Source organism: Heteronotia binoei, chromosome 2 (assembly GCF_032191835.1).
Source record: "Heteronotia binoei isolate CCM8104 ecotype False Entrance Well chromosome 2, APGP_CSIRO_Hbin_v1, whole genome shotgun sequence".
Lineage (NCBI taxonomy): Eukaryota > Metazoa > Chordata > Lepidosauria > Squamata > Gekkonidae > Heteronotia > Heteronotia binoei.
This window is the reverse complement of record NC_083224.1, coordinates 73,055,968-73,072,576: the sequence shown is the minus strand read 5'-3', so window position 1 is coordinate 73,072,576 and position 16,609 is coordinate 73,055,968. Positions and strand designations below refer to the sequence as shown.

General features: G+C 43.9%; 1 protein-coding gene across 1 annotated transcript in view; it reads left to right on the top strand.

Moving 5' to 3' along the window:
* The window catches only part of LOC132566344 (complement decay-accelerating factor-like), a 48,099-nt gene extending 37,201 nt beyond the window's left edge, over nt 1-10,898 (top strand). The window contains exon 7 of the mRNA XM_060231274.1: nt 10,617-10,898. Within this exon, the coding sequence (XP_060087257.1) occupies nt 10,617-10,642 (26 nt within the window). The 3' untranslated portion in view covers nt 10,643-10,898. The remainder of the gene's footprint in view (nt 1-10,616) is intronic.
* The last annotated feature ends 5,711 nt before the right edge of the window (nt 10,899-16,609 follow it).

Genomic DNA, 16,609 nt, shown 5'->3' with positions numbered 1-16,609 from the left:
ACGCAGCCGCACAGATGTCCTCTAGGAAGACGCCCTGTAGGAAAGCCGAAGACGTCGAGACTGCTCTAGTAGAGTGGGCCTTAAGACCTTCAGGCAGGAAACCCACAATCATTTGACATTTCACTACTTCATCTTCCGTAGACCATTTTAAAAGTAATTTATATAGTTTTGAAATTAATTTTTCATTGTCTCCAAGCAGAACTCTTTCCATTTCTGTTTGCGCTTTTCTTATTCCTTCCGTTTTAATATCATTATCCATCAAGCTCTTTATTTGTTGCATTTGAACCAATCATATTTATTATTCAGCTCTTCAGCTGTTTTCAATTCTATTTTGCCACTTTGTATTTTAAATAGTTGATTATATGACAACCACTTTTCTTCACCTGTCTCAGCTGTTATTTTTATTACTTCTCCTGGCACTATCCATAATTCTCCTGGCACTATCCATAATTCTCTCATCTCCATAGTTCTTATATGTATGACTATATGTATAGAGTGAACTCACTATATGCCAAAAAAAATAATCTACCAAGAGATGTGGTTATAAGATATATGACAAAAGAAATGGTGGGAAAAATCATGAATAAAAACTTTGAAAAGACATTGATAGTGGGAGGCAGCAGAGTAAGAATTATGAAGGAGTTGCCAAGACAAGTGATAAATGACAGAAGAGCATATAAGAAACTGACAGAAAAATTACAGGACAATAAAAATAATTGCAGAATTTTTGGAGGAAGATCCTGAAGGGACTAAAAACATGTGGCTTTCCTCCTTCCTTGAAGGTCGGAGACAAAGGTTGGCAATTGGCGGAGAGGTGTCCCAGAGGCGCCTACTCAGCTGTGGGGTGCCTCGGGGCAGTTCTCTCCCCGATGCTGTTTAACATCTTCATGTGCCCCCTTGCCCAGATTGCCCGAAGGTACGGGCTGGGTTGTCACCAGTATGCTGATGACACCCAGCTCTATCTATTGATGGGCGGCCGGACTGGAGACGTCCCTGAAAACCTGGACCGAGCGTTGCAAGCCGTGGCAGGGTGGATCAAGTCGAGTGGGCTGAAGTTGAATCCAGTGAAGACAGAGGTCCTTTGCGTGGGCCGCGGCGGGCCAGGGGAGGAGATCTCCCTACCAGCTTTTGACGGTGCGTCGCTGATACCAGTGCGCAGGGTCAAAAGCCTGGGAGTGCTTCTGGAGCCTTCCTTGACAATGGAGGCACAGATAGCAGCCACTGCCAAAGCCGCCTTTTTCCATCTTAGGAGGGTGAAGCAGTTGGCCCCTGTCCTGGAACGTGGCGACCTAGCAACAGTGATCCATGCAACGGTCACCTCAAGGTTGGACTACTGTAATGCCCTCTACATGGGGCTGCCCCTCTACCGAACTTGGAAACTGCAGCTGGTGCAGAATGCAGCGGCCAGGCTGTTAGTGGGACTACCTCGGTGGGAGCACGTGCAGCCTAGGTTGCGGGAGCTGCACTGGCTGCCAGTTGTGTTCCGAGTTCGTTACAAGGTGCTGGTTATTACCTTTAAAGCCCTATATGGCCGAGGACCTGTCTACCTTAGGGACGGCCTCTCTCCATATATCCCCCAGAGAGCACTGAGATCTAGCTCCCAAAATCTCTTAAAGATTCTGGACCAAGGGAGGCCAAATTGAAAGCAACCCGAGAGGAGGCCTTCTCAGTAACGGCTCCTCATTGGTGGAACCAATTACCAGTGGAGGTTCGAGCCCTGCGGGACTATAATCAGTTCCGCAAGGCCTGCAAAACTATCCTTTTCCAAATGGCCTACAAGACGGCATCCTGAAATGACACCTAGTCATCTGATATACACTGTCTGACATTATAGCACCTTAATTGTAGTGATTTTAATTTATTTATTTAATGTATTTTATCGTATAATGTATTAACTGTAATCGTGGTACTTTCCATGTCTGTGAGCCGCCCTGAGCCTGCCTCGGCGGGGAGGGCGGGATATAAATAAAAATTATTATTATTATTATGAGGATGTTATGTTTAATTTTTACCAAGGTCTCACCAGTTGTTTCTTACGATTGCATTCTAAAAATATACCAGACCCAAATGGGCAATCCACATCAATAGAATAATAATTTAAAAGGTATTACCAAGTTATAAAAGGTATTACTGTTGTGGTTCCAAACTAGGCTTCCCAAACCTCCCGCCCTGGCAGGGGACCCCAGGATTTCCACCCTCTTCCCCCGCTCCCAAAAAAACCGGAAGCGGGGGGAGGGGGGAAACGGCGCCGGGAAGCATGGCAAGCCGCCTGATCCTGGAGCGGGCGAGGCCGCCGCGCCGCTGCCGCCCCCCCGCCCACCGCAGCTGCTCCTCCGAGATGGGCCCAGGCTGAGCCCATCTCGGAGGAGCAGCCAAGAGCAGCGCAGGCAAAACCAGAGAAGGGGAGGGCGAGGCAGGCCAGGAGCATGGTGAGCCGCGAATCCAGGCCCTTCTAGGACCCGGACTCGTGGCTCACCACACCCCCGGCCCGCCTCCACCCCCCCTCCGATTCCGCCCCAGAGGTGGAGCGGGCAAGGCCGCTGCCGCCTCTTCTCCGCTCGCTGTGGCTGCTCCTCCGAGATGGGTTCAGGCTGAGCCCATCTCGGAGGAGCAGCCACGGCGAGCAGAGAAGAGGCAGCAGTGGCGCGGCGGCGTCGCCTGCTCCGAGACGAGGCGGCTCGCCACGCTCCCCAGCGCCGTTTCCCCCCCTAGCTCCACCCAAGTGTCTCCTGGCTCCACCCCCAAAGTCCCCAGATATTTTTGGGGTTGGACTTGTCAACCCTATTCCAAACAGTATGGAATCTAGGGTTAAATTTATAGATTTTTGTTCTGTAGTCTGGGCTGGCAAGTTGTGAGCTGTTACAGCTGTATCCTTCTGACTGTAGTTCATAACTCCTAGTTCTGCACTGCATTTGTTGGAATCTTCAAGTCTTCAGCTCCTCTCCCATTGTAGCTTCAGATTTTTAGGGCCTTCTGTCCCCTCCTTTGTGATAAGCTTTTAAAAACTTAATTGGAATAGATTCCATATGGAAACTGAAGCTAGCTGTGGCCACTATTAATTATTCCACCATCAACTTACAACAGCTGAATTTGTCCCATAAATGGTATCTCTTTAAGTAATTGATGCTATCTGTGTTTAAAAGTGCATGTACAGATAGGTTTTTGAAACTTTTTAATTTTAGTTTGCATTTTTGTTAAAACTAAACAATCTAAAACCCTCATTGGTAATTGTAAGTAGGGGTTGTACTTTACAAAATTCCTACTGCTCCCCGGCTACAGCATGCACTCATTTTTTTCCCTTTGATTCAACTGATTTCCCAGCCAGTGATAGTGCTCTCTTTCAGTCATATTTTTCTGGGGAAGGAGCACAGAGCACTACTAGCCAATCACTTTTAAAGACAAGCTACAAAAAGGTTTAGTTCTTTTTCCCTCCCTTCCTTGTGGGGGTGGAGCCTTTTGGGTTTTTGCAAGTACTGTGGCTGGGAAAATAGAGAGCTAGGGGCAGCTTTTTCAGAAGCCTGTAAAGTTCAACTCCATAGTCCAATTTGCTTGAAACTTTGGTGAGTTCTTTAGTGGATCAGTATCGCTTGCTCCACTGCAATTTTTGGTGTCATTTGACTGAAAAACAGCCATCCTAACCCCCTCGCCCCCAAAAAGGCCCCCATAGGGAATAGTAGCAGACTGACAGGAAAGGATGGGAGGGAATGTGCAAAGAAAGACCTTTTCATTTTCTGAAAAGAAACAAATAGAACATAAGAACATAAGAGAAGCCATGTTGGATCAGGCCATTGGCCCAACCATTCCAACACTCTGTCACACAGTGGCCAAGAAAACCATCAGTGAGGCCAGGGCAACAGAAGCCCTCACCCCATTGCCCCTCTCAAGCATCAAGAATACAGAGCATCACTTGCCCCAGACAGAGTTCCAACGATGCGCTGTGGCTAATAGCCACTGATGGACCTCTGTTCCATGTTTATCCAATCCCCTCTTGAAGCTGGCCATGCCTGTAGCCGCCACCACCTCCTGTGGCAGTGATTTCCACATGTTAATCACCCTTTGGGTGAAGAAGTACTTTCTTTTATCTGTTCTAACCCGACTGCTCAGCAATTTCATTGAATGCCCATGAGTTCTCATATTGGGATAAAGCGAGAAAAGTACCTTTCTTTCTCTACCTTCTCTCTCCCACGCATAATCTTGTAAACCTCAGTCGATGTTTCTCCAACCTAAAGAGTCCCAAGTGTTTTAACACAACACAACAAGAAAGGAGCTCTCTTCCTGCACTGCTGCTTAATTGCCGTTTTAGGATTCAGTAGAGAGAAGTACGGTTCCAAAATCAGAGTTTTTTTCTTCACACACTCCTTTTTGTAAATGCCTCAGAACTAACTAACCAAACAAAACAAAACCCTGTAACAGTTACTGTTTTAAATTCACATTGTTCTATTTTTACAACAATTTATTAAATCTCTTTACTCTGAAGAAATGAATGGTGGGGAGAGACCCACTGTCTTGAAGGGAAGACTACAGCTGAGCTCTTACACCCAAGGACAATGTTCTGACTACCGTTTCCAGACTTCTTTACTACTGCCTCAAGGGGAAATCCATTTCATTGTGGTCACTCATCATGCAGGAGCTAATATTTTAATTGCTGTTATGGATAATTTTTTATACAGATCTATGGCTTCATTGTTATTTCATTTTTACTGGCTTTTTTCTGTAGAGTGGGAGGGGATAGTCTGTTCTCATGTTTGAACATGTCAACAGGGCACTTGACCTCAATTCAACTTTTCCTTTGATGTACACAGTGAAGATGTATGATATCCTTACACAAACTATGTAGGATTCAGCTATAGCTATTTTAAAAATTCTGTTTGGTAGAACAGTTCAGCGCTGTTTTTTGTGGCCCTATGTCATGATTTATTCATTTATCTTATCTAGAGGCTACCTCGGTTGGGCTGAGATAGGTGGGGCTGAGAGAGCTCTTTCAAGAACTGTGATTGACCTAAGGTCACTCAGCAGGTGCATGCAGAGGAGTGGGAAATTAAACCTGGTTCTCCCAGATTAGAGACTGCACTCCTGACCCCTACACCAGACTGGAAGAACAAAATTTGAGTCCAGTGCCACGACTTGAATTTTATTCTATATTAAAGTAAGTTTACACCAGTATTGATTGACACAGCTGACCTATCTTTCCAAATTTGGTCTGTAACTACAATAGTTGATTCTCTGGCTTCCGTAAATCAGCATACCAGGCTAATGAATCAGTACTTTGTAGATCTGTGACACTTAAGTGTTTTGCCAACAAGAGTGCAAGTTTCATACAAACCCAGTTAGATGCTTGGTAATTTGATCTTTAATCACCTTATCAGATAAAAAAGGTTGCATTTATTATTAAAACCAATCACATTGTATCAGGCATATAAGTCCGTGTTATGTGTAAATGTAGCACTACTAAATTTTATATGTAGAACTGCTGACTTAAAACTAAATTCAAATAGTATTTGCCAGGGCTTTTTTTTTTAGCAGGAACACAATTTCGGCTGGCTTGGTGTCAAGAGGTGTAGCCTAAGATGCAACTGAGTTCCTGCTGAGCTTTTTCTACAAAAAAATCCCTGTGGGAAACAATGGTGATGTCAGGGGGTGTGACCTTTTTTCTACAAAAAAAGCCATCCCTGGTATTTGCTATGTGAAGACATTTCATTTATCTTCTTCCTCACATATACTTTCAAAACAAAATCTACTTTTCAAATCAAAGATTGGCCCCATTTATTTATTTGTGTAAAAATTATATCCTGCAATACTTTTTCTTTTTACAAAAATACACGTTATCTTACAAAACAACTACAAGTTAAAACTGGAAGAACAATCATAAACTTGAAACTGGAAGAAAAAACTCAGACCAACTACATGTACTGATATTTCCCCATCATTACTGTAGTGAAAATTGCCCCTTTTAGGCCACTAGGCATTGTAAAATATATCCTGTCTCTTGTGAGATAGTAATGTGATAGAAATTTGTTGGACATGAGCAAGGGAGAGGATCAGAACAGAAGCTGTAGCTTTGCTTGGTGCCTTGTGGCAGTTGGAAGTGTAGGTCAGCTGTCTCTAATCAAGCACCTGATAAATCACCTGTGCAATTTTGTATACAGTCGTGTTGCTATGTATTTGAGCAGGCTCCAGCCAAGCCAAGATGGCAAGGTCCCAGGAGACTTCCAGGATACTTGGCAGCATAAACTTCTCAGATTTCTGGGGAGGGAGTGTTTAAAGGGCTACATTACTACTTTTGTTGCTGTTCCAAAATGAGTTAAGATAAGGTTGGAAAAAAGAGCAGAATCATGATGCTCACCTTAGAAATTTTAAGAGTCCAAGGTAACACATGGCCTGTTGTGATACTTGACTGTAAAGGGGCTTCCTCAGTTGCCTAGCAAGTTCCCTCCTTTAGCCAGTACTTAGCATGACACTCTGGTTTCATTCTCACCTCACATCCCTGAAGCTCCAGGCTCAAAATCTACTGTATACTTAAATCTTGATATGCCTTTATTTACAGACAGTGAAATCAGTCATACCTGCTCCAAGCTTTTATGTTCTCACTAACAGGCACTTATAAAATTACAGTTTTCAGTTTTAAAAAGTTTTGGTTTAGTGCTTTTAAGTAATAGAATTATCCTGTTGCAGTCATTATATAATATAGTGGGTTCAATGCAATGAGGAGGTGAGGTGGTAGTGATCATAGCTCTTTTTATTATCACAGCATAGTATAGGGCTGTACTCTAAAAATGCCTACTGGGCCAACAGGGCCAACTATATAGACATTCAGGGTTCCCACACTAGCATGCTATTAGACCATTCAAACCAGCAGGGGGCCAGTGACTGGAGCAGGACAGCAGGGATTTGGATCCTGCTGCCTATTGTTCCTGAGTCCCCAAGCTCAGTCCTACAGGCTCCAATGAGCCAGGCAAGAACACCATATTTTATACATATAGAACACATTACGATATTCTGGACACCACGAATCAATCTCTTAAGAGCACTAGCAGTAAATAAAAAGAGCTAACGTTAAACTTTGAGTGAGATTGCCCCCCTTCTTTGCACTGGATAAAAATGACCTTAGAACAAATACCTCTTGCTCACCTCCCCCCCACCGTTGATACAGAGCAGTTTTTGTAGCAAGCGATGAGAGCTAGTTTAGCTTTTCTATCAGAGCTGTTTATACATCTGAATGGTAAAGGTGATCTACAGAAAGGCTCTCAAGAAAGCTTTCTAGAACTCATTTTTTCTGAGGAAACTTTTTAAATCAGGGGGCAGTGAGCCTTTTGCATTCCTCAGGGATAAAACTTGTTTATTAAGTTCTCCCCTCTTTTTGTGCTTTCCATTGAAACACTCAGATCTGTGCTGAATGAAATCAATAGCATTTCTCAGTACCCCAGACTCAGCCCTATAGCATCAACTGTTATCTAGGTAGTTACCAGATTTTTGTGAAACAGACACAACCCTGGCTTTGCCTGGCCAGATCCCATTCAACTCCTTTCAGGGAAAAGGTCCCATTGAAGCTGACATGAGTTACTTCTCATTTCTTAAGATCTTGGGCACTTCATCTATCAGCACCACAGCAAAGATGAAGCCAGCTGTAAATAGTTCACTGTTGGGCTGTCCTGATCATTAGGAAGAGGGAGCTGTGAGCAATAGTTTCTAGATCTCATGACTGTAACAGTGAGTTATTTATGTGTCATCTAGCTGTACTTCATATGCTGAGGGCACATGCAGTGATGCTGGGCTCTAATGAGTGTGTATGGCAGGATCTCCATAGTATCTCTATGGTGTTTTTCCCTTGTGTTAAAAATAATAATAATTAAGGCTCTAGAGAATGAAGACTCAAAGAGCAGGACTTCACTGAATGTATATGGCTATCTGACATTCTGTACATCCTGTTAGTTGCTTTCATCCAGCAAAATGTATTTATGGCACTTATACTGAATCTGGTATCCATGTATGGCTGTCCCAGAGCATGAAATAAATTAAAAACTTCTTGGTTTTGGTTGAAGTAGCAAAACATTATGAATTTGGTGAAATAAAAATACATGTTTTCCTTTCTTCTCCACCTAGAAGGATGAATCATGTGCTTTTCTTTGATTAAGGGTGCTTAAATTGGCATGTAAAAAGACTGAAACACCACTGAGAATCTGCCTGAAGGGAGGTTTCACTTAAATGCTCAATCATTGTCCCTAAGACTCAGCCTTTTCCCATGAAATGCATCTGAGATATGGTTCTGCTACAGTGGAAAGATTGTGAGCCGATATGCTAGGCTAGGTGAGGAAATAATCAAAACAAGAAGCCATATAAAACTAAAGAGAAACAGCTATGTGACTTAAGCATTTGTTTAATCTTGATTTCAGCTTTATGATAGGGTATTCACATTCTTTGGCAATTACATCTTCTTGAGTTTATCCTCAGAGTAATAAAATCCCATGTTTAAATTTCATTCTAGCAATAATTGTTCTGCTTTATGATTGTTCTTCCAGTTTTAACTTGTAGTTGTTTTGTAAGATAACATGTATTTTTGTAAAAAGAAAAAGAAATGCAGGATATAATTTTTACACAAATAAATAAATGGGGCCAATCTTTTATTTGAAAAGTAGATTTTGTTTTGAAAGTATATGTTTCTCTGAGTGGTAAAGAATAAAACTTTGTAGAGTTTAATTGACTCTTACATGTACACAGGGATTTTTTGTAGCAGGAACTCCTTTGCGTATTAGGCCACACACCCCTGATTGTAGCCAATCCTCCAAGAGTTTACAGGATTACAGAGTTTACAGAGTTTACAGCCATGCCATATGCAAAGAACCTCCTCAGGAAAGCTCCATATGTAAAAGAAGCTCCTCCGGAAAGGTCCTCCATTAACATGTCACAGCCTGGGAAATTCCTACAAGATAATAATTCAGCCCTACCCCACCTTCCTGAATAGATACAAATTCCTACCATTTCTTTCCTTCCTCTCACTTTGACACAGAGAGAACTCTGTTTTTCTGTGTTATACCTCTGAGGATGCCGGTCATAGCTGCTGGTGAAACGTCAGGTGCTACTATGCCAAGACCACAGCCACACAGCCTGGAAAATCTACAACAACTAAAGCTTACAGGGTTCTTAGTATAGGGCCTACTGTAAGCTCCTGGAGGATTGGCTATATCAGAGGTGTGTGGTCTAATATGCAAAGGAGTTCCTGCTACAAAAAAAGCCGATAGGTTCCAAACTCTTAGCTAACTCTATGTTAGGGATAGGCATAAATCAAAGTACAAATTATAATTTGTGCCTACAATGACCAATTCATGGTTTGTTCCAAATTGGTTCAGGTACTTGTACTATGCACAACTCACACAACGAAGCAACTTGTTTTTTGGGTGGTTCATCTGTGTCATTATTGGCAAACATGCTCAGTGTGATAGTGTCATCATGCTGAGCACATTCACCCTCCCAAACCAAATGAACCACAATTCATTCAGAAAATTAAAAACAAAACAAACTGAACTGAACTGAACCACCAATTCAGGCAAACCCACAAACCACGCAGTGAACCGCTGTTTTCATGTTCTGTGCCCATCCCTACTCTGTATTCTCAAACAACAACAAAAATGATATTTGCAACTGCATACAGAATTGCTTGTAGTGAGAAATGGGTAAGTAACATAAAATAGCTATATGGGTTTTCATTGCTGCTGGACCTGAAAACCAGTGTGATGTAATGGTTAAAGTATCAGATTAGGATCTAGAAGACCTTAAATCTATCAGTGGCTACTAGTTTGAGGGGAACTTCCACATTCAAAGACATTAGACCTCTGAATCCCAGAGCCAGTAGGCAATATCAGGGGAAGGCCTCAGTCTCTATGCCCTTTTGTTGGCCCTCCAGAGGAACTGGTTGGCCATTGTGTGAGGCAGGATGCTGGATTAGATGGCCCATTGGTCTGATACAGTAGGGCTGTTCTTATGTTCTTATCAAAAGGCAATATTACTTTACACAGACCTGTATTCAAATCCCAGTTCAGCGATGAAGTTTGCTGGGTGACCTTGAGATGGTCACACACACTCAACCTATTTTACAGTGTTACTGAGAGGGTCAAATGAGGAAAGGAGAGGCATATATGTTGCTCTGAGCTTCTTGGAGGAAAGTTAGAATAAAAGTGTGTCAGATAAGATAGGGCAAGCACTAGACTAGCAGTGACTGTTAAATTACTATTAGAATGTTTTCAGATGTTTAATGTTTTCTGCACTCCCAAGCAGTTTCAAATTCAGCTTCTTTTTCATATGCCCTTTGTCAAAATAAATCCATATGGGAAGCTACTATTGGTATCAGTATGGGGAAATTTCCCTTTAATGATGAGCACACTGTTTAATAGCCACTGACAACCAGCACAGAAGTGAAGTATTTTACTGCTAAAGTTAATACAGGAGATGATATTTTACTATTTGAAAAGACAGGAGTGAATAGAGCATTTGCACTCTTAAATCACTAATGGTGGAATTTGTAAAACATGGTATTAACAGTCACAAGCAGCATTTTTTTCTCATATTTTGCAGCTGTGTTGGTGATCTGTATCTGTCTTCTGATTTGTATTAACTTCTTCCAGATTACAGTAGCCACCACCCATCATAGCAACAGGAGGAACTGAAATAAAGACAAGAGTGTAGTGAAGAGGCATCAGCAAACTACTGCACATTAAGGCAGAATCATCTTTTAAATGTTCCATTCACTAAATACAGTCACAAGTTTAGAGTTCACTATTTGAAAGGAAAGCACATCCTTTGTACATAATGCTATGAACAGCTTCCTGAAAGCCTGAGTGTCAGTGCTTGGTCATAACCTTTATTTATTTTAACAAGGCTCAGAGACTAAGATTATCTTGATATGGATTACAGTCGCTGGAAGGGCTTGGTAGTTCTTTTATGTACAGTGGAAAACTAATATGTGTCACTTCCTGAAAACTGTTAGTACATTCTCTCCCCGCACATCTATCTCTGAGAATAAGTGATTTGCATACACAACAGTTTCCCCCTCTTGAGACATCAAATGGAAATCAGTCTTCTTGAATTCAAATTCCAGCCTTTCAGGTTTGTCCAGAAGCAGACAAAAGCAGGATTAGGGGTGGGGGATGGGGATCTATTAAGCATACCCAGGCCACTTTGAGCTTTTAAGACCCCCAGTCATAATACGTTGCTGTGTTATGTGGGTGATGTGATGATGTCACTTCCAGGTGACATCATTATGTCACCTTTTGTGCCAGTTAGAGTCAACCCTAATCTACTGTGAGTTGCCTGAAACACCTTAGGGATGCAGGATCTCTCTCTCTCTGTGATATATGGGGTTGTAGATTTGCTGCGGGGGGTGGGGGTGGGCTCCCTCTGGGTGTCCTGCCCCCCCAGGGAAAGTGCATGCGCAATACATCGCCTCTCCTTTCCCGGTGTAGTGAACGCTGCATGGTCACTGTCTGGCTATGCCTGGCAGATGGTCACTGCAATGGCCTCTCCTACATTACTGCATCCGTGGCAACACCTTCTCGAAGGTCCCCCCCCGGTTTCACAGAGTTTGCCACGTCATGGTGCGACCGAATGTCCGGCGGTATAACCGGATGGGCAGGTTGGGCTCACCAACCTCGCCAGCCAAGAGAAGGAAAACTCTAACATCAAGCCCGGGCAGACCGAGCTCGTTAATGTAACATCTACCACCTGGAGGACTCGATGCCGGCATCCCGGCTTACTGGCCCATGGCAGATGACCCCATGGTGAAAGGGTGGAGCCAGTACCGCGCACAGTGTGCTTCACCTAAAAATTCCTCTGCGCAGGCCTGAAGGATATCCACAACCCACAACATACCAAGTCCTGCAGCGATGGGCAAGGGTGAAACGGCAGGTGGAAGGTGCCACTGGAAGCCGCAGTCCCGATCCTGCATGTAGGCAGTTGAGGGTATTGGTCGCCTGATGCTGACCCGGAGACGAAAACATTTTTCGGCAGCACCCTGAACGACCAAGCAGCCTTATTTAGGGACAGCATTGCTTGCTCCATATGGAGAGGGACCTAGAAAAGGTGGCCTAAACAAAGCTCGTCTCCTCCCCCCCCCCCCCCAGTTGGCTAGCCGCGGTCAACAAGCATCCTTACTTGCGGTCGAAAAATAACAACAAAGAAAAGGCATGCACCTGCCTCACAAAGTGTGCAAAGACTAAAGCTTGCATGTTGGAACATCAGAACCATGCTTGACACAGTAGACAGTGGTCGCCCTGAACAACGCTCTGCTCTAGTTGCCCACGAACTTCTCAGGTTGAATATCGACATAGCAGCTCTCAGTGAGGTCCGTTTCCCTGAGGAAGGTAGTCTTCAAGAACACGATGCTGGCTATACCCTCTACTGGTCGGGTACGTCAAAGGCTGAGAGCCGCCTTTCTGGCGTTGGCTTTATGGTCAGGAACTCCATTGCCTCTAAACTCGAAAACCTGCCAACAGGTCACTCAGATTGCATTATGTTTATGCGCCTCCCACTTCAAAACAAGCAGCATGCAACACTCTTCAGTGTGTATGCCCCAACCCTTCAAGCAGATCCTGCAGAAAAGAACAAGTTCTATGCTGATCTACGCAACCTCGTACGGAAGACCCCTACGGAGGACAAGGTGATCATCCTTGGCGACTTCAATGCCAGAGTAGGTAAAGACTCGGAAGCCTGGAAAGGAGTACTTGGCAAACACGGCATTGGCAACTGTAATGATAACGGGCGCCTCCTGCTAGAATTCTGCACAGAGCATCAGCTCACCATTACCAACACTATCTTCCAGCAGAAGAACAGTTTGAAGACAACCTGGATGCACCCACGGTCCAAGCATTGGCACCTTATTGACTACATTCTGGTGCGCCAGAGAGACCTTCGAGATGTCTTACACACCCGAGTAATGCCCAGTGCAGAATGTCATACGGATCATCGTCTTGTATGCTGCAATCTCCGTCTTCACTTTAAATCTACAACCAGGAGAGGCGGTATCCCCCGGAGGAAGTTTCAGGTTGGCAGCCTTCAGTCAGCTGAAGTTAAAGCTGCCTTCCAGGCAAAACTCCAGACAAGAATTGAGGACCCCAGTTGCCTCACAGATCCTTCTCCAGAAGCACTCTGGGAACACCTAAAAACTACCATCCTGTTGACCTCTGAAGAAGTTCTCGGGTTCTCCACAAGGAAGAACAAGGACTGGTTTGACGAGAACAATCAAGAGATCCAAGAATTACTGGCGAAAAAGAGATCTGCCTACCAAGAATATCTTGCTCAGCCCTCTTGTCCTGGGAAAAAAGCAACCTTTCGCGCTGCATGTAGCAACCTCCAGCGCAAGCTTCAAGATATTCAGAATGAGTGGTGGACCAAGCTTGCAGAGAGAACACAGCTGTGTGCAGACACTGGTGATTTAAGAGGGTTCTACGAAGCCCTGAAGGCAGTATATGGTCCATCATATCAGGCTCAGAGTCCCTTGTGTAGTGCAGATGGCCAAGTGCTCCTCACAGACAAGGCATCCATACTGAACCGGTGGTCGGAGTATTTTCAGGTTCTCTTCAGTGCCAATCGTGTAGTTCAAGATTCAGCAATTCACCTCACCCCACTTCAACCAGTGAAAACAGAGTTGGATGAGATCCCCACCCTAGAAGAGACTGTTAAAGCCATCAAGCAACTGAAAAGTGGCAAGGCAGCGGGAGTTGATGGAATCCCACCAGAGATCTGGAAGCATGGAGGCATAGTACTACATAGCACACTTCACAAAGTACTTGTCACCTGCTGGGAACAAGGCAAACTACCACAGGACTTTTGCAATGCAATCATCATTACTCTACATAAGAACAAAGGGGAAAAGTCAGACTGCTCCAACTACCGGGGGATAACCCTGCTCTCCATCGCAGGCAAAATTCTTGCCAGAATACTCCTGAACAGACTGGTGCCCACCATTGCAGAAGAACTCCTCCCAGAGAGCCAGTGCGGCTTCAGAGCTAACAGGAGCACCACTGACATGGTATTTGTTCTCAGGCAGCTCCAAGAGAAATGCAGGGAACAGAACAAAGGTCTATATGTGACTTTTGTCGACCTTACCAAAGCCTTTGATACCATTAGCAGGAACGGCCTGTGGCAAATCTTGAAACGTTTAGGATGTCCCCCAAGGTTCCTCAGTATGGTCATCCAGCTACATGAAGACCAGCGAGGCCAAGTCAGACACTGCAACAATCTCTCGGAGCCCTTCCCAATAGGCACAGGTGTAAAGCAAGGCTGTGTTCTCGAGCCAGCTCTCTTTACGATCTTCTTTAGCATGATGCTTCAAAGAGCCACAGTAAATTTAGATGATGATGATGGTGTCTACATCCGCTATCGTACCGATGGCAGTCTGTTCAACCTGAGGCGACTAAAGGCCCACTCCAAGACAATGGAAGAACTTATCCAAGAGCTACTGTTTGCTGATGATGCTGCACTTGTTTCCCACTCGGTATCAGCTCTGCAGCATATGACGTCCTGCTTTGCAGAGGCTGCAAGCTATTCGGCCTAGAAGTTAGTCTGAAGAAGACAGAAGTTCTCCACCAGCCTGCACCCCAGGAAGATTATCACCCTCCTTGCATCACTGTGGGTGCATCAGTTTTGAAGACAGTCCAGCAGTTCAGCTACCTGGGGTGCATCATCTCCTCAGACGCCAAGATCGACAAGGAGATTGACAATAGACTGGCAAAGGCAAACCGTGCATTTGGCCGACTGCATAAAAGAGTGTGGAGCAACAAGCATCTGAAAAAAGGCACAAAGGTCAATGTTTACAAAGCGGTTGTGATGACAACCCTCATCTACGGCTCCGAATCGTGGGTTTTATACCGTCATCACCTGCGACTCCTTGAGCGCTTTCATCAGCGCTGCCTTCGCACTATCCTCACCATCCACTGGAGTGACTTTGTGACCAACACTGAAGTCCTCAAGAGGGCGGAGGTTACAAGCATCGAGGCACTGCTGTTGAAGACGCAGCTGCGCTGGGCAGGGCATATTTCTAGGATGGAAAACCACCGCCTTCCCAAGATTGCTCTGTATAGCGAACTTTCCACCGGCCATCAAAATAGAGGGGCACCAAAGAAGAGGTACAAGGACTCCTTGAAGAAATCCCTTGGCACCTGTCGCATCAACCATCACCAGTGGTCTGACCTAGCCTTAGATCGCAAAGCATGGAGGCGCACCATCCACCAGGCTGTCTCTTCCTTTGAGAACGCACGCATAGCTGGTCTTGAGGACAAAAGGAGATTGAGGAAGAATCGTACTGCTACAGCACCAACCCCAAATCAGACTTTTCCCTGCGGCCACTGTGGCCGGATCTGCCTGTCCCGCATTGGTCTTGTCAGCCATCAGTGAGCCTGCAGCAGACGTGGACTACTGCACCTTTCTTAAATCTTTGTTCGCGAAGTCAAGCCGAGAGAGAGATTTGCTACGTGTGTGCTTCGGGTTGGCACACATTATTTATTATTATTTATTAAATTTATAAACCGGCCTCCCCTGAAGGGTGGGTTCAGAGTGATTGATGCACATCATAAATTAATCATCACCTTTAAAAACTATAAATAAAAAATAAATGGTTAAAACAGCATAGTTTCTCCAGATAAAAAAACAGCGCAAGCATAACTTTGCTCCCTCCATAGGGTGGATTGCATGCTGGGATCAGTAAGGCCATATGGAAACCAAGATAAAAACCATTGCTGTCTTAACTGTAGGCCTGGTGGAACTCTGTGTTTTACACATGGAATGTGACAGTTGTGTAAGTATTCTAATAGTAAATTGGAATATGGGTCTACTAAGGCACAGTGAGAGCTGGCACTTTATATGGCTAACAACATCTTTAAATTTTTAAACAGAGACTGATAAATTTTCCTTTTCAAAACATTTCAACATAGCAACTCTATCTTGGATTTTTAGGGATTGTAAATTATATGAAATGATTTCATTTTATATTGTTTTTAACCTCTATGTTGCTTTTAACTGTTGTTAGCCACCCCGAGCCCGCTAGGGGAGAGCAAGATATAAATACGGTAAAATAAAATGTTAAGTTTTAAGTTAAAGCTTCTGTATGTTTCTCAGTGTATCAGCCTTAGAAAAATGTATGCATAGAAATTTTCAGAAATATCCATGGCATTATAACGGCTGAGAAATGTTTTTGCGAATATGATCCCTTTTAGTAGTCTCTGAATGTTCCAAATCTCTCCTCCCCAGAGTTTTCTCATATTATGAAATACAAGAATATCTGCAATGCGGAGAGTGAATGAGGCTGCAGATAAAACTAAAAGCTAATTTCACATATTGCCATAACCTGGCTTGCATTAGATGATGAATTTCTCAGTAAGGAAGTAGCAGTTTGTCATGACTACCAAAAATTTACTGTAGATCAAAGAACCTACAAATCCAGCACAGCAAAATTCATCATCCATTAGAAAGCAATGCAATTAATTAAGAAAGTGCTTCTAAAGCAACATAACTGATATTCTGAATCAGACAGAAAGTTCAGTTACAATAAAAAATTCAAAATTCAGTCAGAAAATCCAAAAGTTATAGAATACTTTTATTAGAACCAATACAAATACCAAAGTAG